The 22,828-nt window shown below is 58.4% G+C and overlaps 2 protein-coding genes across 6 annotated transcripts; both read left to right on the top strand.

Moving 5' to 3' along the window:
- The first annotated feature begins 1,552 nt into the window (after positions 1-1,552).
- LOC123805876 (protein C19orf12 homolog) lies at positions 1,553-6,821 on the top strand. The gene is made up of 5 exons (XM_045818705.1): positions 1,553-1,668; positions 2,396-2,576; positions 3,349-3,596; positions 5,433-5,602; positions 6,365-6,821. The coding sequence occupies exons 2-5, from the start codon at positions 2,417-2,419 to the stop codon at positions 6,492-6,494; spliced, it is 708 nt and encodes a 235-aa protein (XP_045674661.1). The 5' UTR covers positions 1,553-1,668; positions 2,396-2,416; the 3' UTR covers positions 6,495-6,821.
- An 8,111-nt stretch (positions 6,822-14,932) lies between these two features.
- Positions 14,933-22,585, top strand: LOC123806163 (protein C19orf12 homolog). 5 transcript variants are annotated; one of them, XM_045819189.1, is made up of 4 exons: positions 14,933-15,033; positions 15,770-15,938; positions 16,720-16,964; positions 22,089-22,582. In XM_045819189.1, the coding sequence occupies exons 2-4, from the start codon at positions 15,779-15,781 to the stop codon at positions 22,233-22,235; spliced, it is 552 nt and encodes a 183-aa protein (XP_045675145.1). In that variant the 5' UTR covers positions 14,933-15,033; positions 15,770-15,778; the 3' UTR covers positions 22,236-22,582. The 5 variants fall into 5 exon arrangements, with proteins under 5 accessions (XP_045675145.1, XP_045675147.1, XP_045675146.1 ...); XM_045819190.1 differs by having other exon boundaries at positions 14,940-15,033; positions 15,743-15,938; positions 22,089-22,585; XM_045819193.1 differs by having other exon boundaries at positions 14,969-15,101; positions 22,089-22,584.
- The last annotated feature ends 243 nt before the right edge of the window (positions 22,586-22,828 follow it).

Below are 22,828 nucleotides of genomic sequence, written 5' to 3'. Positions count from 1 at the left end.
GGGTCCCCAAACAGGACCAGGGGGCGGGTTCCTGCGGCCCCCTTATGGGGATCTGGCATTAGCAGAGACTCACACAGCAGGGATTTGGGTGTCCGCTGGGTCCCGCCGCCCACAGGCCCCGAGCCCCTTGCATGCCCCAGGTCCCCCCACCTCAGCTTTGTCCTGAGCGCCAGGAGGAAGCCTGCCCTTGGCCTTCACACCCCAACCCCCAAGGCCAGAGGCCGGTGCGCACTGGGGGACAGATGCTTTAGGAAGTGGCCGGTCCTGTCACCAAACGCTAGTTCAGCCCTCACTTCCCAGGGCCCTGCCCTCTCTCCGTGGAGCTGTGGGACAGAGTGGGCCCCGGGTCGAGGGTCCCCCTGGGGCCAAAGGGGGCACGGGGGGCTCCGAGTGGGCTGGGGGGGAGGGTAGGGGGCGGCCTTGGACCACCAGACTGCTACAATAGCTCCACGGGGGGCCAGTCCGAGGGGCACGCACCCTGCCCGGCTCCTCTAGAGAAGCAGATGGCCAGGGACCCCAGTGCGGCGGCACCATTATTGCGACCTGGGTGGGTGGGCAGTCTGGACCTGTGGGTGGGCCGAAGGGCCTCTTCCCCTGGAGAAGAGGCGGGGCACCAGCTCTGTCTGCAGGTGGTCGCTGCTGGGGAGTGGAGGGGACAGAAGCCAGGGGGTGTTTGGGGACCCAGGACACCTGGCAGTCAGAGCGGGGACAGGCACACCTGAGCGCTCCCCGGGGCCCTGGGCAGCGGTGGGCCCGGCCCCGGCCTGTACAGTCCCCGGACTCTCAGACTCACAACCCGTTTGACACACAGACGCACCCGCACCGCCGGGGGCGCCTCCCTGCAGTGTCTGACCTGCAGCGCCCAGTCAGACTTGCCCAGTGCCCTGCACCATGAGTGCGCCCTGGGACTCTGGCTGTCCCAAGTGAGCTCAGGACCCCTGGGCTGGCTGCGAAAGGCCAAGGGTCCCCCGCCCACGATGGCCGGGTCCACAGGACCTTCAGTGCCGCCAGTGCCCTGCGGGCCATGGCTGGTCCCAGGGACCGCGGTGGGGAGAGAGGGGAGAGGCAGGCTCTGAGCCCGGGACCCCCCAGCGCTCCCGGCAGCGCGGGGCGTTCTGGAGCCTGAGTGTGGGGTGGGAGGGTCCGCAGGGCAGGTCTGGGAACTCGCAGCTCCTTCCTGGGGCTCGGGGGGTCCTGGTACATGAGACACTGGGGTGGACCCTCCTTGCCCAGAGCACCCTCATCCAACCAGAAGAGGCTGGGCAGCAGAGTGGGCCCCCGAAGTCCCCCTGCATCCCCTCAGTGAGTGTTTGCAGGTTATCCCAGGATGCAGGGGGTGGGGCAGCGGGGAGCTGGGAGGGGAGGGGCCCTAGCCTTTGCTACAGCTGAAGGGGGAAGAGGGTGTTCTGTCATTTTACCTCAAAGACCGGCCAGGTGGGGGCGCTCCAACCCACGGACCCTGGGCAGATCTGGTCCTGCCTGGGTGACCCTGGCCCCACCTACCATTTCCTGAGCAGCCCGCCCCTGATTTCTCTGAAGCTGGTCCCTGATTTCCACGAAGCCGGTCCCTGGTTTCCCAGCAGCCAAGACGCACGTAGTCTCCTGCCCCAGACAGTCATTCTGATCCCTGTCCCAGCGTTGGTGCCTGCTCCTGCCGCCCACCCACAGGTACGCTCGTCCCTGGGACTGATTCCTCTTGGTCTCTGGCTGGTCCATGGTTCTGCCTCATCCCGTCCCCTGAGTGGAAGTGGGTTGCCTGTCCAGGGGTGGATTTGGAGGCCGGGAGTGGGGGTCAGTGGCAGCATGCTGACCCAGAGCCACCACGTCCGAGGGTCTGCGGGGTCCCAGCTCCCCGGGCACCTGGCAGTGCTCCCCTCACCCCTCCAGAATCCAACGGGGGGTGCGGGGGAGCGATCCACCCCACAGCCCGGGACCTGACACCTGCTCAGGGTTCCAGGGCGGGCTGGGCGGGCGTGAGGCCATGGCAGTGGCTGAGTCCCATGTTCTCCCTCTCGGGCTTGTCCAGAGCCCAGATGTCCTGTCTGGGAGAGGCCAGCAGGACATCTCCCAAGAGGACACCAGCTGGGACACCCCACACTCGGCCAGGCCTTGCCTCACTTGCACTGAACGCGGGCAGGTCCCTCCCTGTCCCCGGGCAGAGGTCACTGGAAAGCACAGAAGAGTTTCCATCTGCCCGCTGCTTCTGTTTGCCGGTGAACTGGCCGCAGCCCTGCTTTCTCAGTGACAGAGAACGTGTCACATGACTGGGTGCTGTTCCTCACGCGCACAGGGGAGCTACGATGCTCTCCCGAAAATGAGGACCCGTCCCCAAACTCTGGGGACAGTCGCCTTTGGGTGGCAACGCTCTGACACTCTCGAAACTCTCCCCGGAAAGGCTTCCTCCCAGGCCGCCGAGATGTCTGTCCCGGTGGAGGACGTCATGAGGCTGCTGTGCTCCATTTGTGAGAACAAGAAAATGAGAGCGACCTTCAAACACTCAGTCAGGGGTGCTCTTATTACTAGTGCTGTGGCCATCACTGGTTTCATCCTTGGTGGCCCCCCAGGAATGGCTGTTGGTAAGTCCAGCGCCTCGCCCGTTCAGCCGGCCTGGCGGCTATGGGACTAAGACCTCAGGTCCCCAGAGCCCTCAGAGCAGGCTGCGTCCTGCGTGAGGAGGGGTGGCCTTGAGGTCACCTCTGAGACACAATCTTTGTCACAAACCACATCCTGGAAAACACCGGCCGCTGTGTCCGAGTCTCCGACCTGCAGGTGTCTAGAAATGGCCCCCGTGTCCCGCAGACCCGGAGGACGCCCTGCCCAGGGATGTGTCCTGCAGTCTGAGACCTCAGGGTGTCCCTGGGTGGTCCCTCCCCCATCATCATCATTACAGGGCTCCTTGGGAGGGGCACCCATAGGGGCACGTGCCATCTGTCAGTTCACGAGAGCTGTTCAGAGAGGGCGTCCCGCTCCCAAACTGTCCAGGGCAGGAGAAGCTGCCAACCACCGCCCACAGAGTCACCTGCCTTCATTTCTGTACCTGCTCCCACGTGGGAACCAGGACCTGCCAGGGGGATGAAGTTGGGCCGATGTCCCCTGGTCCCTGGGAGGGAGGTGACCTTGCTTCCTCTGGACTAGGGACAGGGAGATTCCCCAGGGGCCTGGCCTTGAGCTGACACTCAAACCACTGGCTGTGACCAGAGCAATAGCTGTGACCAGCACCACGTGGGATGGCCTGCTCTGACCACTCGTGAATGTCCCCAGTCATCATGAAGTTCATGAGCTGTCAGTGAGCTCAAGGCCATCGTTTGTGAACAGGGCTGGACTCACTTAACCTTCCTTGTCTTTTAGGCGGGTCCGCAGGGGCGCTCTTAGGGGCCTGGATGTCAAGTGGGCAATGTCAGTCTGTCCCTGAGATCCTCATGGAGCTGCCGCCCGCTGAGCGACGGAAGCTGCTCCGTGAGTTCATGGCCATTGTCCAGCACCTCGACTGGAGAGACACAGAGGAGCTGACCGACATGGTCATGGACAGGAAGGAACTGCAGCAACCGGTGGTGGACATGCTGGTGCACTACGTCACCAACGAGCTCGGGGCCAAGGTGCGGTATGGTCATTAGCCCCTCAGGACACCACAGGGTGTCGCAGGAGGGCCCTGGGGGCTGGGGTGCCCCGCCCCACCCTGTGTTACCTTCGGCTGCCGTGAGCCCCCTGCGGGGGAGGCTCGGCTGTGCCAGATCCTGGTCTGGCCATTGCAAATGAGGAGGTTGTGTGGCGTGGCCGCCTGGGGGTGGTTGTCTGAGCCCACCCTCCTGCCGTGGGGTCCGGAGGGAGGTGGTGGTGGGCAGCCGCTCATCTGTGAAGGTGACCTCTGACCCAAGCACGTGTAGCAGCACTGGGCGCCCCTCTGGGCCCGGGGTCTCAGGACCTGGTAACCGGCCACGCTGGAACCATGGGGACCCTCTGAGCGAGCCCCTCCCCCAATCCCTTCCGAGGGGCTCCTGGGAGGAAGTTGCAAAGTGCACCCCGCCCTTCTCCCACCTGCCCGGGCCCTACTGTCCAACCCAGTTCTGCTTTTCCAGGTCGCTGCTTGCAGCAAAAGTGTCACTGCTCTTCCTAAAGGTGTCGCATCACAGGCCACCTCTGAGAAGTGGGCACCCGAACATTTCCCACACACTGGGCCCCTGCGCCTAGAACCACGATGACACTGTCCCCAGATGGGACACACTTCCTGTGCAGTGTCTCTGTCCCCCTCACTCCTGGTCAGCAACCCTAACACTAGGGAGTCGTCCCCTCTGAGGGATGGGGACAATGGTACAGCTTGCCACCGGTGGCTCCTGTCCCCTCCTGACCCCCCGTTTTCCTGGCTGATTGGCTGTCATGCTCCATGGGCTGCCAGCGGGCATGCACTGTCCCGCCTCCCTGGGTTTGTGGGGGTGACTGAAGTGTGTGGCTGGAGGCCCTCCAGCCCTAGCACCCCCATTTTCCTAATCAAAAGCTTCAGGAAGAAGGGGGCGCCTGTCTGTGAGCGAAATTGGGTCTCTTGCCACCGCGTCCAGCACACACTGTGCCCCTGGAGCTGACCTGGCACAGAGCTGTCCCCTCCAGAGCTGCCTAGGGGAGTTGTTTATGGCCACCCACAATAATCTGGCATGTGTGGGGGGCTCACCTCCCGACCTAGCCGTGGTGTGCATGTGTGCAACCACCACGGTAACCCCATGTGTTTGGTGTGACCTCCTGTGGTACCCACCCACCCGTGTCTCCTTCCTCCGTCACCCTGGGCTCTGTGGGGGTCACCTCTCCCAGTAGCTAAGTATGTGACCCTCCACAGTAGCTTGTGCCTCCCTGCCATTGTAACAGGCCTTGCAGGGGGGTGGGTGACAGGTGAGGAAGACTGATCCTACCGGGGACACGTGGCAGTCAGCACACCCGCCCCACTTGGGGGAGGAGCCACAGGGGCTGCTCTGGAGATGGTCAGAGGGGGCAGTCAGCCATTTAGGACGGGAGATGGGTTTTGGGGCGGGGGTGCCTGGAAGCTTGCTTGGCCTTTGAAAAGACCCTTTGAGAGGTGTGAGGGGCCCTGCCAGGTGGGCAGGAGGCAGTGAGCCCCGGTGGGTCCTGGAACGGGTGGGCAGGGTGGTCCCGGACTTCAGAGGTTTTCCCGAGATGGAACCTGAGGTCCATGACCCACCCCCCGATTCTGAAATCCCAGGGACCGGGGCCTCCAAAGCAAAGGCCTTTCATAGTCATTGCCTGTGAACTGGCCGCAGCCCTGCTTTCTCGGTGACAGACAGTGTGTCACATGCCCGGGTGCTGTCCCTCACGTGCACAGGGGAGCTACGGTGCTGTCCCGAAAATGAGGACTCGTCCCTAAAACTCTAGGTAGAGTCAGCATTGGGTGGAAACACTCTAATACCCTTGAAACTCTCCCCTGAAAGGTTTCCTTCGAGGCCCTCGAAGACACCCATCACAGTGGAAGACCCCATGAGGCTGCTGAGCTCCAGATCAGGGGAGGAGAAAATAAGGCTGCGCAGGTTCCCTCTCTTGATCGGCCCATAGCTTCTGGTAGCCGGGGCCAGGATTGCAGGACCGCCAGGACTAACCATCAGTAAGTGGCAGTGCCGCGCGGGGGCAGCCGGCCTGGGGGCTGTGGGACACAGGCCTCAGGTGCACAGAGTCCTGGAAGCAGGCTGCCTCCTGCGTGAGCACGGGTGGCGTTGACGTCGCCTCTGAGACACGATCTTTGATACAGGACAAAATCCCATGTCCCCCCATTTCACCCCCCTGACACTCCTGACAAGGGGACAGGCACCGCGGTCACAGCTGGAAGGAAGCCAGCGCTGTCCCCTTGCTAGTCCCTAGTCCTTGGACTTGGCTTTATGGGGTGACCAGCTTTCCCATCACTGACCCTCTCCCGTCCTGGGGTCCCGCTCACGACAGATACTACGTGGCATTTGATACCACATGTCCTTGGTCCCCGGGCCTGGGACCGTCCCTCAGACCTGGCTGGCGTTCCCGGCCGTGAGAGGGTGGCGGGGTGGCAGGGTGGCCGCCGGGTGCTCTGTGGACCCGCTGCGCCCGGGCGTGGCTGCTGCCTCTCTGCTGACAGCGGGGGCTACGGGCCGTGGGCAGCACCCCGCTGAGGGGAGCTCCCCGCCCACAGCTCCGCATCAGGGGCACCGACATCCCCGGCACCTCGAGGTGACGATCACCTGGGTCACCCGGTCAGGATGTGTTGCCAGGTGACGTCGGTGCCGCATCCCCTGTGCGCTGCTCTCCCAGAGAGAGTCACTGCGTCCAGCTGGGCCGCCGCTGCCGAGGACACCGTTTGTGAACAGGCCCGACTCACTGAGCCTTCCTTGTCCTCCAGGCGGCGCCGCCCTCGTCCGGCTCCCAGGGGCTGGGATGACCAAGGAGAAGACGCAGCTGATGCCTCGAGTCCAGAAAAAGACATGCACGTATATGTGGGAGCTGGTCAGCAGGGTGCAGGTGGTAACTAGTAACCTGTGTTTCCTTTAGCCGACGAGCTGCCCAAGGTCCCCAGTAGCCACCACAGACGTCCCCGGCAGCTGGCGGACGTGCTGGGGGAACTCTTCCCCAGGGAGCCCAAGGGAAGGGCACAAGCAGCCCCTCGGCACCAGGGTCCCCAGGAGCGGCGGGGGCTGGGGTGCCCACAGAGCCAGGTGTCACCTTAACCCCTCCATGCCCACGCTTTTCCCCCTCACGGCACACACAAGCAAACCACTGCAATTCTGAGTCACACCAGAAAATGAATTGCGCTTTCGGCTGATCTGATGAATAAAATTGGTGTAATTTTGATTCATTCACACCAGACGTCTACTGTTGTGTCGTCTCTGGTCATTTTTCATTTGACCACCTGAGGGAAAAGAGGTCGGTGCCCTTGACTAACAACAGGTCAGGTGTCACATGGTAAAACTTCTCACAGGGCCGTGGCTGACCTCGCCGCCTTCCGCGGCCGGGAGCCTGCTGCGGGGGAGGCTGGGCTGTGCGGGAGCCTGGTCCGGACACCCCCGATGCGGGCGGCCTGTGGCGTGGCGGCCTGGGCCTGCTGTCTGAGCCCACCCTCCTGCCGTGGGGTCTGCAGGGAGGTGGCGGTGGGCAGCCGATCATCTGCGAAGGTGACCTCTGACCCGGGCAGGTGCAGCAGGAGTGCGCGTCCCTCTGCACCTGGGGTCCCAGGACCTGGCAGCCGGCCCCGCTGGAACCATGGGGACCCCCCTGAGTGAGCCCCTCCCCAGTCCCTTCTGAGGGGGCCCCTGGGAGGGAAACGCCGAGGGCACCCAGCCCCTGTCCCAGCGCCCCAGGCCCTGCTATCCCATCCGGTTCTGCTTTTCCAGGTCGCTGCTTGCAGCAGAAGGTGCTCTTGCATTGCTCTTTCTGAAGATGTCGGGTCCCAGGCCACCTCTGAGAAGTGGGCACCCGAACGTTCCCACACACTGGCCCCCCCATCCTCCGCCTAGAACCACGCCGGCACTGTCCCCAGATGGGACAGGAAATGGTCGGTGGCTTCTTTAAGAAAACACATTATTGACATATTTTTAGAGAGGGGGAAGGGTCGGAGAAAGAGGGAGAGAGACGTGCATTCGCTCCCTCTCATACATGCCGCACCCGGGGGCCCACCCCGCCACCCAGGCGTCTGCACTGACGGGGAACCTAACCTGAGACCATTCCCTTGCAGAGGGCGCCCACCCCAGGGGCCCCTCCGCCCCCCGCCAGGGCTCCGGCACGTGGTCTTCGGGGCCAGTGCCTCCGAGTGAAATTGCCGGGTACAAAGTGGCAGTAGTTTCATCAATACACTTTATTGATTAGGCTATTAGTGTTGTCTCATTTTCCCTCCCCTTGATTCCCCTCTGCCCTGCTCCCCACCTCCCACCAGCGTCCCCCCTTAGTTCACGTCCATGGGTCGTCCATGCCCTGCTCCCCACCTCCCACCAGCGTCCCCCCTTAGTTCACGTCCATGGGTCGTCCATGTAAGTTCTTTGGCGTCTCCAGTTCCCACACTGTTCTTACCCTCCCCTGTCTGTTTTGAACCTGCCAATTATGTTTCTTACTCCCTGAACCGTTTCCCCCTCCCCCTCCCCGCTGATAACCCTCCCTGTGATCTCCCTCTCTGTGGTCTGCTCCTGTTCTAGTTGTTTGCTTAGTTTATTTTTGTTTTTGTTTTAGGTGCGGTTGCTAATAATTGTGAGTTTGCTGTCATTTTACTGTACATGCTTTTTATCTTCTTTTTCTTAGATAAGTCCCTTTAACATTTCATAAAATAGGGGCTCAGTGATGATGAACTGTTTTAACTTGACCTTATCTGAGAAGCACTTTATCTGCCCTTCCATTCCAAATGAAAGCTTTGCTGGATAGAGCAATCTGGGATGTAAGTCGTTGCTTTTCATGACTTTAGATACTTTTTTCTGGCCCCTTCTTGCCTGCAAGGTTTCTTTTGAGAAATCAGCTGATAGTCTTACGGGAACTCCTTTGTAGGTACCTGTTTCCTTCTCTCTTCCTGCTTTTAAGATTCTCTCCTCATATTTGATCGTAGGTAACACAATTATGATGTGCCTTGGTGTGTGCTTCCTTGGGTCCAACTTCTTTGGGACTCTGTGAGCTTCCTGGGTTTCCTGGAAGTCTATTTCCTTTGCCAGATTGGGGAAGTTCTCCTTCACTATGTTTTCAAGTAAGTTTTCCATTTCTTGCTCTTCCTCTTCTCCTTTTGGCACCCCTGTGGTTCAGATGTTGGAACGTTTGAAGTTGTCCTGGAGGTTCCTAAGCCTCTCCTCATTTTTTTGAATTTCTGTGTCTTCATTTTTTTGTGATTGGATGTTTCTTTCTTCCTTTTACTCCACATCTTTGACTCGAGTCCCGGTCTCCTTCTCTTCACTCTTGGATCCTTGTATATATTTTTTTAAGATTTCATTTATTTATTTTTAGAGAGGGAAGGGAGGGAGGGAGAGAGAAAGGGGGGGAGAGAGAGAGAAACAGAGAGGGAGGGAGAGAAACATCAATGTGCGGTTGCTGGGGGCCATGGCCTGCAACCCAGACATGTGCCCTGACTGGGAATCGAACCTGCGACACTTTGGTTCGCAGCCCACACTCAATCCACTGAGCTACGCCAGCCAGGGCATGGTTCCTTGTATATTTTTATTTCACTTTTCATAGCCTTCACTTCTTCCTCTATGCTGCAACCATTTCTCAGAACATCCTGATCACCAGTGTTTTCAACTGTGCATCTGGTAGGTTGGCTACCTCTTCATTCTTTAGTTGTCCTTGTTCTGGAGCTTTGATCTGTTCTTTTATTTGGGCCTTAATTTTTTTTTGTTTTGGCATGCCTGTTACATAGTGAGGGGTGGAGCCTTAGGGATTTGCCAGGGCAGGGCAACCCACGTCCAGGGCAGGGCAACCCACGTCCCCGAGTTATGGCGCTGTGCATGGGGGAGGGGCCTGAGAGGGAACAGTGCCATTTGTTCAAGTCTCAGCTGGCTTTCAACCACTTCCCCCCTACCGACTAGCAAAGTGGGCCCTTCGGGTGCTGATTCCCCTGCGGGTGGGTCTGTGCACGTTCCTAGGACCCTGTGGGTCTCTCCAATGAGCTCTCCTGTGAGGCTGGGAGTTTCTCCTGCTGCCCCAACCCCCACGGGGTTTTACGGTCAGAGGTCTGAGGCTTTATTTCCCCGCTGGAACCCTGGGTTGTGGGTCTGTCTCGCCCCCCGGTTGTTCCTCCTGGTTAACCTGCACACGGATGTGGGAGCACCCGCTCCCCCAGCCACCACCAGGCACAGCCTGTGAGCCGCCGCCTTGCCACGCATGCTCCCCGCCCCTCCTGTGGGTCTGGGCGAGTGTTTCTTCTTCCACTCCTTGTTTGTCGGACTCCCACACGTTTGATTTACCGGCAGTACTGGTTAGTTTTTGTTTTTAAATGTGTTGTTGTTGTCCTTCTTTTGGTTGTGTGAGGATGCAAACTGTATCCACCTGCGCATCATCTTGGCCAGGAATCTTGAAGTGGCTGTGTTTCCTAAGGCTGTAGTTTTACTGAGTCCAGGTTTCTATCGGACGGGGACACAGGAACACACGGTGGGGGGAAGACGGCCTGTCCATCCCACGGGAGAGGCGGAGAACTGGGCACAGATGCTCAGCGCAGAGACACCAGGAGAAAGGCCTCCTGGACATGACAACTGTGTGGTGACTGCTGGGGGGCGCGGGCAAGGGGACTGAAGGTACTGCACAAAAATACAGCAAGGATTAAGTTAAAAAACAAGAAAACTGTTACAGAACAAAAGGGTGGGCCAAGGGCAGCCGAGGCAATATACTACTACCTGAAAGGAAACCCCCCAGGTTCATTATATCTGCCGCCAGAGGAAAGACATCTCTCAATACCAGAGATCGGTGAAAAGGAAAGGAATTTGTTATTCATTTGAAATAACACAAACTAAAGTTCCCCACAAATGCACACAGTCCTCCCAGCACCCTCCACGTGGCAAAAGGGAGCACCTCCAAAGCCTCGTGGTGCTGACTCTCACCCAAGCCTCATGGTCCCAACCACGACACCACAGCTGCGTGGTCCTAAACAGACTAGTGGTCCCAAAAACAGAGACGCGCAGTGGCTGCCGTGCCTCCGTTTAAATCCCAGCGCCAATCTTCCTCTGCAGCCCCATTTCTGGCTCCCACCACAACTGGCCACAGCTGCCCGCGTTCTGGGCAGGTGTGGCCCTGTGCTGTGGAGCCAATTATCTCCAAGCTCTTCTGGACCCTGTAACAAATCCCTATTTGGGCTCCCCTCTTGGCTGCACCCTGTTACAAAACTAGACCACCTTCTTACACCATCTACAAGAATAAACTCAGCATGGATTGAAGACTTCAGTGTAAATCTCAAAACCATGGGAACCCTAGAAACAACCAGGGGCAGTAACCTCTCGACCGTTTATTGTGGCCATAGCTTCTTCTGCTGTATCTCCTCGGGCACGGGAAACCAGAGAGAAAGTAATGACCCTAAAACGTGTTTGCATAGCAAAATGAAAACACATTCCCCAGTGACACTCCTGATGAGGGGTCAATATCCAAAATGCATAAAGAACTCGCACAACTCAACACCAAACAACAACACTCCAATTAAAAACTGGGCCAAGGACCTGAATAGACACTTCCCCAAACAGGACACGCAGAGGCCAATAGATGTGTGAAAAGATGCTCAACGTCAGGAATCATCAGGGAGATGCAAATTAAAACCTCAGTGAGGTGTCACCCCACACCTGTCAGAATGGCCACCACCAACAAACGCACAAACAACAAGTCCTCGTGGGGACGGGGAGCAGGGCACCCTGGTGCACTGCTGAGGGGAATGCGGACGGTGCAGCCGCCGTGGGGAACAGTATGGAGGTTCCTCAAAACATAAAAACGCTACTGCCTTCTGACCCAGCATCCCCCTTCTGGGATGTATCTGAACAAACCGAACCCTAACGGGAAAGGACGTAAGCACCCCGTGTTCACTGCAGCGAGCTCGCTATAGTGGCCAAGACTGGACCAGCCCTGGCGCCCGGCGGCAGCCGAGTGGGTGGAGGGGCTGCAGTGCGCTCCCGCGGCGGAATGCCCTCAGCCCCGAGGACGGAAGGAGCTGTCACCCCTTGTGACAGCGGGGATGGGGCCCCCCGAGACAGGGGCCTGCTGGGTGGGACACGCCAGTCACTCACGGTGGGGGGGGGGCGGTGCGCTGGGGGAAACATGGAGGGATTCGGCAAAAAAGAAGGAAACAAACAAAACACGGGTGGAGAGCCCACAGCGTGGAGGGGACCGGAGAGAGCGCGGAGGTCGGGGCGGGAGGAGGGGTGGGGGCCGACCTGGTGCAAGGAAGAGACCTGACTCTGGGCGGCGCACACAGGCTGCCACGTGCAGGTGAGGTGCTGGCTCGGCCGAAAGTCTCTCCAGAGTTTGCCTTAAATAAAAGGCACAGTTTCCATGTTCACCAGTAACGCGGTTGAGTTGGGTATTCTGAGTGCGTTGGCCCTCTCCCCCGTGCCATGACGCTGACTGCTCCCAATGAACAACTGGATTTGGTCGCTATCAGCTGCAGCTGGTCCACCCGGCCGTGGGGGCACCGTCCAGCGAGAAACGTCCAGCACGGAACTTCACAGACCACCTCTGACACGTTCCATCGGTCACAGCGCCTTCTCCACGCACTGTACATGACTTTTCTTGTTTCACTTGTGTTTTGACCTTTCTTGAGAAAATACAGCATAAGATCCCGAAAATGGTGCTTACTCTCTTCCTTCTTCGATATAAAAAGGGCTGTACAGAAATTCACCAGTTTCAGTTGTTTCAGAGGCACGCGGACAGGACGGCTGGCACGGTGCGTCTCACAAAGCTGTTTCCGACGACGAGCAAGCGCTGCCGGAGCCCCCCGTCCGGGAAACGCCCAAGGGACCTTCCGCCAACGCGGTATCACAGAATCGTCCACCTGCAACCTTTATAATTTTTTTTGTTTTAAAATGTTTTATTTATTTATTTTTAGAGAGGGAAGGGAGGGAGAAAGAGAGAGACAGAGAAACATCCATGTGCAGTTGCTGGGGGTCATGGCCTGCAACCCAGGCATGTGCCCTGACTGGGAATCGAACCTGCGAGACTTTGGTTTGCAGCCCGCGCTCAATCCACTGAGCTGGGCCAGCCAGGACAACCTTTATGATTTTATTAACCAAATTCACCCTACTAAACTCAATAAAGATAAATGGGGTTCAATGTGAGGCCTGGGCTCTACGAGGGCCCCCCCGGACTGTCCCTCAGGGGCTCTGTGTGGTGCTCCCAGAGGCCAGCAGGGTCCCTCAGGGGCAGCAGCCAGAGGGAGGACGCCCCGGACACCACACGGGGACGAAACTCGCCTAAATGGCAATGTAAAGGGGCCTGAGCCGCAGAACTGAAGGGAGTGGGGAGGGAAGGAGAGGAGGGAGGGAGAGAAAGAGAGAGGAAAACGAAGAAAGGAAGGAAGAAAAGAGGAGGGAAGGAAGGAAGTGAGGAGGGAAGGAAGGAAGGGAGGAGGGAAGGAAGGACCGACAGGTGGAGAGAAAGAAGGGCTCAATAAAGACGCCCCCCAAATGTTTGGGCAAACTGAAGTTTGCTGCTGGGGCTCGTGTGTGTCCATGGAAAGGCCCAGAAGGCTTCTGCAGACCCCAGATGGCCCCGGGCCAGCCCGTGTGTGTGTGTGTGTGTGTGTGTGTGTGTGTGTGTGTGTGTGTGTTGGGGGCTCCATGAGCCCCTCTAGAGCACAGCGGACGCCCCTCACCTGCGGACCCACCCCCCAGAGAAGGAAAGGGCCCTCCGAGGGCTCCGTGGTGCTGCACACACTGTGGGGCAGGGGGGCCTAAGGAGCCCTGAGCCCAGCCGTGCAGGCGGCTCCTGCTGCTGTGGGTCCCCAAACAGGACCAGGGGGCGGGTTCCTGCGGCCCCCTTATGGGGATCTGGCATTAGCAGAGACTCACACAGCAGGGATTTGGGTGTCCAGTGGGTCCCGCCGCCCACAGGCCCCGAGCCCCTTGCATGCCCCAGGTCCCCCCACCTCAGCTTTGTCCTGAGCGCTAGGAGGAAGCCTGCCCTTGGCCTTCACACCCCAACCCCCAAGGCCAGAGGCCGGTGCGCACTGGGGGACAGATGCTTTAGGAAGTGGCCGGTCCTGTCACCAAACGCTAGTTCAGCCCTCACTTCCCAAGGCCCTGCCCTCTCTCCGTGGAGCTGTGGGACGGAGTGGGCCCCGGGTCGAGGGTCCCCTGGGGCCAAAGGGTCATGGGGGCTCCGAGTGGGCTGGAGGGAGGGCAGGGGTGGCCTTGGACCACCAGACTGCTACAATAGCTCCACGGGGGCCAGTCCGAGGGGCACGCACCCTGCCCGGCTCCTCTAGAGAAGCAGATGGCCAGGGACCCCAGTGCGGCGGCACCATTATTGCGACCTGGGTGGGTGGGCAGTCTGGACCCGTGGGTGGGCCGAAGGGCCTCTTCCCCTGGAGAAGAGGCGGGGCACCAGCTCTGTCTGCAGGTGGTCGCTGCTGGGGAGTGGAGAGGACAGAAGCCAGGGGGTGTTTGGGGACCCAGGACACCTGGCAGTCAGAACGGGGACAGGCACACCTGAGCGCTCCCCGGGGCCCTGGGCAGCGGTGGGCCCGGCCCCGGCCTGTACAGTCCCCGGACTCTCAGACTCACACCCCGTTTGACACACAGACGCACCCGCACCACCAGGGGGCGCCTCCCTGCAGTGTCTGACCTGCAGCGCCCAGTCAGACTTGCCCAGTGCCCTGCACCATGAGTGTGCCCTGGGACTCTGGCTGTCCCAAGTGAGCTCAGGACCCCTGGGCTGGCTGCGAAATGCAGAGGGTCCCCCGCCCAGGATGGCCGGGTCCACAGGACCTTCAGTGCCGCCGGTGCCCTGTGGGCCATGGCTGGTCCCAGGGACGGTGGGGGGGACAGAGGGGAGAGGCAGGCTCTGAGCCCGGGACCCCCCAGCGCTCCCGGCAGCGCCGCGGGGCGTTCTGGAGCCTGAGTGTGGGGTGGGAGGGTCCGCAGGGCAGGTCTGAGAACTCGCAGCTCCTTCCCGGGGCTCGGGGGGTCCCGGTACATGAGACACTGGGGTGGACCCTCCTTGCCCAGAGCACCCTCATCCAACCAGAAGAGGCTGGGCAGCAGCGTGGGCCCCCGAAGCCCCCCTGCATCCCCTCAGTGAGTGTTTGCAGGTCAGCCCAGGATGCAGGGGGAGGGGCAGCGGGAAGGGGCGGGGCCCCAGCCTTGGCTCCAGCGGCAGGGGGAAGAGGCTCCTCTGTGTCGTTACTTCCCAGCATGGCCAGGTGGGGGCGCTCCAACCCACGGACCCTGGGCAGATCTGGTCCTGCCAGGTTGACCCTGGCCCCACCTACCATTTCCTGAGCAGCCCGCCCCTTATTTCCCCGAAGCCCGTCCCTGGTTTCCCAGCAGCCAAGAAGCACGTAGTCTCCTGCCCCAGAGGGTCATTCTGATCCCTGTCCCAGCGTCGGTGCCTGCTCCTGCTGCACACCCACAGGTACGCTCCTCCCTGGGACTGATTCCTCTTGGTCTCTGGCTGGTCCATGGTTCTGCCTCATCCAATCTGTGAGTGGAAGTGGGTTGCCTCTCCAGGGGTGGATTTGGAGGCCGGGGGGTGGGGGTCAGCGGCAGGATGCTGACCCAGAGCCACCACATCCGAGGGTCTGCGGAGTCCCCGCTCCCTGGGCACCTGGACGAGCTCCCCTCACCCCTCCAGAATCCAGTGGGGGGGGGGTGGTCGACCCCACAGCCCGGGACCTGACACCTGCTCAGGGTTCCAGTGCCAGCTGGGAGGGTGTGAGGCCTGTGTCTCGGTGGCCGAGGCCCCAGTTCCCCTCTCAGGCTTGTCCGGAGCCCAGATGTCCTGTCTGGGAGAGGCCAGGAGGACATCTCCCAAGAGGACACCGGCTGGGACACCCCACACTCGGCCAGGCCTTGCCTCACTTGCACTGAACGCGGGCAGGTCCCTCCCTGTCCCCGGGCAGAGGTCACTGGAAAGCACAGAAGGGTTTCCACCCGCCCGCTGCTTCTGTTTGCCCATGAACTGGCCACAGCCCTGCTTTCTCGGTGACAGAGAAGGTGTCACCTGACTGGGTGCTGTCCCTCACGCACACAGGGGAGCTATGGTGCTCTCCCGGAAATGAGGTCCTGTCCCCCAAACTGTGGGGAGAGTCGCCTTTGGGTGGCAAGGCTCTGACACTCCCCAGACTCTCTCCGGAAACACTTCCTCCCAGGCCGCCGAGATGTCAGTCACGGTGGAGGACGTCATGAGGCTGCTGTGCTCCATTTCGAAGGAGAAGAAAATGAGAGTGACCATCAAACACTCACTGAGGGGTGGCGTGGTCGCCGGTGTAACGACTGCCATTGGTGGCCTGTTACTTGGCCCCCCAGGACTAGCTCTTGGTAAGTGCCAGTGGGGCAGCCGGCCCCGGGGGCTGTGGGACAAAGGCCTGAGGTCCCCAGAGCCCTCAGAGCAGGCCACGTCCTGCGTGAGGAGGGGTGGCGTTGAGGTCGCCTCTGAGACACAGTCTCTGTCACAAACCGCGTCCTGGGAAACACCGGCCGCTGTGTCCGAGTCTCCGACCTGCAGGTGTCTGCAAATGGCCCCCGTGTCCCGCAGACCCGGAGGACGCCCTGCCCAGGGATGTGTCCTGCAGACTGAGGCCTCAGGGTGTCCTTGGGTGGCCCCTCCCCCATCATCATCATTACAGGTGCCCTCAGGAGGGGCACCCATGGGGGGGGACCGTACCATTTGTCAGTTCACGTGAGCTGTTCAGAGAGGGCGTCCCCGCTCCCAGTCAAACTGTCCCGGGCAGGAGAACCTGCCAACCACCACCCACAGAGTCACCTGCCCTCCTGTCCCCCCCTGCTCCCACGTGGGAACCAGGACCTGCCAGGGGATGAAGTTGGGCCGATGTCCCCTGGTCCCTGGGAGGGAGGGTGACCTTGCTTCCTCTGGACTAGGGACAGGGAGATTCCCCAGGGGCCCCGCCCCGGGCTGTCACTCAAACCCCGGACTGTGACCAGAGCAACCAGCGGTGACCAGCACAGAGGTGGGGCTGAGCCTGCTGTGACCACCCACTCCTCAATGTGCCCGCCCATCTTAATGGGGACCAGGTCTCAGCGAGCTCAAGGCCACCGTTTACATGCAGTGAAAACGCATTGAATCTTTCTTCTCTTCCAGGGGGTGCCCTAGGGGGGCTCTTAGCGTGGGCGACGAGTGAGGAGTTCCAGCCTGTCCCTCAGATCCTAATGGAGCTGCCGCTCGCTAAGAAGGTGAAGCTGTGCAATCAGTTCATGGCCATCGTCAGGGGCCTGGATTGGACAGACGCTGTGACGCTGACCGCACTGGTCATGGGCAGAGTGGACCTGAAGCAACAGCTGATTCACATGGTGGTGGGCTACCTCACCAAGGAGCTCAAGGCCAAGGTGCAGTACGGCAATTAGCCCCTCAGGGCACCACAGGGTGTCACAGGAGGTCCCTGTGGGCTGGGGTACCCCACCCCACTGGCTGTGCTGGATCCTGGTGGACATTGAGGAGGAGGGGTTTCTGTGGGGTGGCTGAGGGGGGTGGTAGTCTGAGCCTACCCTCCTGCCGTGGGGTCTGGAGGGAGGTGACCGTGGACAGCTGCTCATCTGCGAAGTTGACCTCTGACCCGGGCAGGTGCAATAGGAGTGGGTGCCCCTACCGACCCGGGGTCCCAGGACCTGGCAGCCGGCCCCACTGGAATCATGGGGACCCCCTGAGTGAGTCCCTCCCCTCGGCCCCTTCCGAGGGGTCCCTGGGAGGGAATCAACAAGTGCACCCCGCCCTTCTCCCACCTGCCCAGGCCCTACTGTCCCATCCCCTTCTGCTTTTCCAGGTCGTTGCTTGCAGCAAAAGTGTCATTGCTCTTTCTGAAGGGGTCGGGTCCCAGGCCACCTCTGAGAAGTGGGCACCCGAACACCCCACACACTGGGTCCTCCCTTACCTAGAACCACGCCGGCACTGTCCCCAGATGGGACAGGAAATGGTCAGTGGCTTCTTTAAGAAAACACATTATTGATATATTTTTAGAGAGGGGGAAGGGACGGAGAAAGAGGGAGAGAGACGTGCATTCGCTCCCTCTCATACATGCCGCACCCAGGGGCCCACCCCGCCACCCAGGCGTCTGCACTGACTGGGAACCTAACCTGCGACCATTCCCTTGCAGAGGGCGCCCACCCCAGGGCCCCTCCGCCCCCCGCCAGGGCTTCGGCACGTGGTCTTCGGGGCCAGTGCCTCCGAGTGAAATTGCTGGGTACAAAGTGGCAGTAGTTTCATCAATACACTTTATTGATTAGGCTATTAGTGTTGTCTCATTTCCCTCCCCTTGATTCCCCTCTGCCCTGCTCCCCACCTCCCACCCACATTCCCTGGTTCCCCTTAGTTCACGTCCATGGGTCGTCCATGTAAGTTCTTTGGTGTCTCCAGTTCCCACACTGTTCTTACCCTCCCCTGTCTGTTTTGAACCTGCCAATTATGTTTCTTACTCCCTGTACCGTTTCCCCCTCCCCTCCCCCGCTGATAACCCTCCCTGTGATCTCCCTCTCTGTGGGTCTGCTCCTGTTCTAGTTGTTTGCTTAGTCTGTTTTTGTTTTTGTTTTAGGTGTGGTTGCTAATAATTGTGAGTTTGCTGTCATTTTACTGTACATGCTTTTTATCTTCTTTTTCTTAGATAAGTCCCTTTAACATTTCATAAAATAGGGGCTCGGTGATGATGAACTGTTTTAACTTGACCTTATCTGGGAAGCACTTTATCTGCCCTTCCATTCCAAATGAAAGCTTTGCTGGATAGAGCAATCTTGGATGTAAGTCGTTGCTTTTCATGACTTTAGATACTTTTTTCTGGCCCCTTCTTGCCTGCAAGGTTTCTTTTGAGAAATCAGCTGATAGTCTTACAGGAACTCCTTTGTAGGTAACTGTCTCCTATTCTCTTGGTGCTTTTAAGATTCTCTCCTCATATTTGATCGTAGGTAACACAATTATGATGTGCCTTGGTGTGTGCTTCCTTGGGTCCAACTTCTTTGGGACTCTGTGAGCTTCCTGGGTTTCCTGGAAGTCTATTTCCTTTGCCAGATTGGGGAAGTTCTCCTTCACTATGTTTTCAAGTAAGTTTTCCATTTCTTGCTCTTCCTCTTCTCCTTTTGGCACCCCTGTGGTTCAGATGTTGGAACGTTTGAAGTTGTCCTGGAGGTTCCTAAGCCTCTCCTCATTTTTTCAAATTTCTGTTTCTTCATTTTTTTGTGATTGGATGTTTCTTTCTTCCTTTTACTCCACATCTTTGACTCGAGTCCCGGTCTCCTTCTCTTCACTCTTGGATCCTTGTATATATTTTTTTAAGATTTCATTTATTTATTTTTAGAGAGGGAAGGGAGGGAGGGAGAGAGAAAGGGGGGGAGAGAGAGAGAGACAGAGAGAGAGAGAGAGAGAGAGAGAGAGAGAGAGAAACAGAGAGGGAGGGAGAGAAACATCAATGTGTGGTTGCTGGGGGCCATGGCCTGCAACCCAGGCATGTGCCCTGACTGGGAATCGAACCTGCGACACGTTGGTTCGCAGCCCACACTCAATCCACTGAGCTACGCCAGCCAGGGCATGGTTCCTTGTATATTTTTATTTCACTTTTCATAGCCTTCACTTCTTCCTCTATGTTGCAACCATTTCTCAGAACATCCTGATCACCAGTGTTTTCAACTGTGCATCTGGTAGCTTGGCTACCTCTTCATTCTTTAGTTGTCCTTGTTCTGGAGCTTTGATCTGTTCTTTTATTTGGGCCTTACTTTTTTTGTTTTGGCATGCCTGTTACATAGTGAGGGGATGGAGCCTTAGGGATTTGCCAGGGCAGGGCAACCCACGTCCCCGAGTTATGGCGCTGTGCATGGGGGAGGGGCCTGAGAGGGAACAGTGCCATTTGTTCAAGTCTCAGCTGGCTTTCAACCACTTCCCCCCTACCGACTAGCAAAGTGGGCCCTTCTGGGTGCTGATTCCCCTGCGGGTGGGTCTGTGCACGTCCTAGGGACCCTGTGGGTCTCTCCAATGAGCTCTCCTGTGAGGCTGGGAGTTTCTCCTGCTGCCCCAACCCCCACGGGGTTTTACGGTCAGAGGTGTGAGGCTTTATTTCCCCGCTGGAACCCTGGGTTGTGGGTCTGTCTCGCCCCCCGGTTGCTCCTCCTGGTTAACCTGCACACGGATGTGGGAGCACCCGCTCCCCAAGCCACCACCAGGCACAGCCTGTGAGCCGCCGCCTTGCCACGCGTGCTCCCCGCCCCTCCTGTGGGTCTGGACGAGTGTTTCTTCTTCCACTCCTTGTTTGTCGGACTCCCACACGTTTGACTTACCGGCAGCTCTGGTTAGTTTTTGTTTTTAAATGTGTTGTTGTTGTCCTTCTTTGGGTTGTGTGGCAGTCTGCAAACTGTATCCACCTGCGCATCATCTTGGCCAGGAATCTTGAAGTGGCTGTGTTTCCTAAGGCTGTAGTTTTACTGAGTCCAGGTTTCTATCGGACGGGGACACAGGAACACACGGTGGGGGGAAGACGGCCTGCCCATCCCACGGGAGAGGCGGAGAACTGGGCACAGATGCTCAGCGCAGAGACACCAGGAGAAAGGCCTCCTGGACATGACAACTGTGTGGTGACTGCTGGGGGGCGCGGGCAAGGGGACTGAAGGTACTGCACAAAAATACAGCAAAGACTAAGTTAAAAAACAAAGAAGGAAACTGTTACAGAACAAAAGGGGGGCCAAGGGCAGCCGAGGCAATATACTGTTACCCAAAAGGAACCCCCCAAGTTTGTTATGTCCGCCGCCAGAGGAAAGACATCTCTCAATACCAGAGATCGGTGAAAAGGAAAGGAATTTGTTATTCATTTGAAATAACACAAACTAAAGTTCCCCACAAATGCACACAGTCCTCCCAGCACCCTCCACGTGGCAAAAGGGAGCACCTCCAAAGCCTCGTGGTGCTGACTCTCACCCAAGCCGCGTGGTCCCAACCAAGACACCACAGCCGCGTGGTCCTAAACAGACTAGTGGTCCCAAAAACAGAGACGCGCAGTGGCTGCCGTGCCTCCGTTTAAATCCCAGCGCCAATCTTCCTCTGCAGCCCCATTTCTGGCTCCTCCCACAACTGGCCACAGCTGCCCGCGTTCTGGGCAGGTGTGGCCCTGTGGTGTGGAGCCAATTATCTCCAGGATCTTCTGGACCCTACTACAAATGCCTATTTGGGCTCCCCTCTTGGCTGCACCCTGTTACAAAACTAGACCACCTTCTTACACCATCTACAAGAATAAACTCAGCATGGATTAAAGACTTCAATGTAAATCTCAAAACCATGGGAACCCTAGAAACAACCAGAGGCAGTAGCCTCTCGACCGTTTATTGTGGCCATAGCTTCTTCTGCTGTATCTCCTCGGGCACGGGAAACCAGAGAGAAAGTAATGACCCTAAAACGTGTTTGCATAGCAAAATGAAAACACATTCCCCAGTGACACTCCTGATAAGGGGTTAACATCCAAAATGCATAAAGAACTCGCACAACTCAACACCAAACAACAACACTCCAATTATAAACTGGGCAAAGGACCTGAACAGACACTTCCCCAAACAGGACACGCAGAGGCCAACAGACATTTGAAAAGATGCTCAGCGTCACAAATCATCAGAGAGATGCAAATTAAAAACCTCAATGAGGTGTCACCCCACACCTGTCAGAATGGCCGCCACCAACAAACCCACAAACAACAAGTCCTCGTGGGGACGGGGAGCAGGGCACCCTGGTGCACTGCTGGTGGGAATGTGGACGGCGCAGCCACCGTGGGGAACAGTATGGAGGTTCCTCAAAACATAAAAACGCTACTACTGCCTTCTGACCCAGCTTCCCCCTTCTGGGATGTATCTGAACAAACTGAACCCTAACGGGAAAGGACGTAAGCACCCCGTGTTCACTGCAGCGAGCTCACCCTAGTGGCCAAGACTGGACCAGCCCTGGTGCCCGGCGGCAGCCGAGTGGGTGGAGGGGCTGCAGTGCGCATCCGCGGCGGAATGTGCTCAGCCCCGAGGAGGGAAGGAGCTCTCACCCCCTGTGACAGCGGGGATGGGGCCACCCCAGACAGGGGCCTGCTGGGTGGGACACGCCAGTCACTCACGGGGGAGGTGGGGGGGAGGTGGCGGTGCGCTGGGAGAAATGTGGAGAGATTCGGCAAAAAAGAAGGAAACAAACCAACAAACAAAACACGGGTGGAGAGCCCACAGCGTGGAGGGGACCGGAGGGAGCGCGGAGGTCGGGGCGGGAGGAGGGGTGGGGGCCGACCTGGTGCAGGGAAGAGACCTGACTCTGGGCGGCGCACACAGGCTGCCACGTGCAGGTGAGGTGCTGGCTCGGCCGAAAGTCTCTCCAGAGTTTGCCTTAAATAAAAGACACAGTTTCCATGTTCACCAGTAACACGGTTGAGTTGGGTATTCTGAGTGCGTTGGCCCTCTCCCCCGTGCCATGACGCTGACTGCTCCCAATGAACAACTGGATTTGGTCGCTATCAGCTGCAGCTGGTCCACCCGGCCGTGGGGCACCGTCCAGCGAGAAACGTCCAGCACGGAACTTCACAGACCACCTCTGACGCGTTCCATCGGTCACAGCGCCTTCTCCACGCACTGCACACGACCTTTCTTGTTTCGCTTGCGTTTTGACCTTTCTTGAGAAAATACAGCATAAGATCCCGAAAATGGTGCTTACTCTCTTCCTTCTTCAATATAAAAAGGGCTGTACAGAAATTCACCAGTTTCAGTTGTTTCAGAGGCACTCGGACAGGACGGCTGGCACGGTGCGTCTCACAAAGCTGTTTCCGACGACGAGCAAGCGCTGCCGGAGCCCCCGTCCGGGAAACGCCCAAGGGACCTTCCGGCCAACGCGGTATCACAGAATCGTCCACCTGCAACCTTTATAATTTTTTTTGTTTTAAAATGTTTTATTTCTTTATTTTTAGAGAGGGAAGGGAGGGAGAAAGAGAGAGAGAGAGAAACATCCATGTGCGGTTGCTGGGGGTCATGGCCTGCAACCCAGGCATGTGCCCTGACTGGGAATCGAACCTGCGAGACTTTGGTTTGCAGCCCGCGCTCAATCCACTGAGCTGGGCCAGGGCAACCTTTATGATTTTATTAACCAAATTCACCCTACTAAACTCAATAAAAAACAAATAAAAAACATTTGAAAGTATGTCCCAGTCATCCCTTTGAAACTGATGCCTTCCTTGTGCGTTAACAACACGCCGGGGAGACCCGCG

Source organism: Phyllostomus hastatus, unplaced genomic scaffold (genome assembly GCF_019186645.2).
Source record: "Phyllostomus hastatus isolate PE091 unplaced genomic scaffold, TTU_PhHast_1.1 phas_scaffold_345, whole genome shotgun sequence".
Classification (NCBI taxonomy): domain Eukaryota; kingdom Metazoa; phylum Chordata; class Mammalia; order Chiroptera; family Phyllostomidae; genus Phyllostomus; species Phyllostomus hastatus.
The sequence above is the reverse complement of the archived record's forward strand: the minus strand, read 5'-3'. Positions and strand labels throughout refer to the sequence as shown.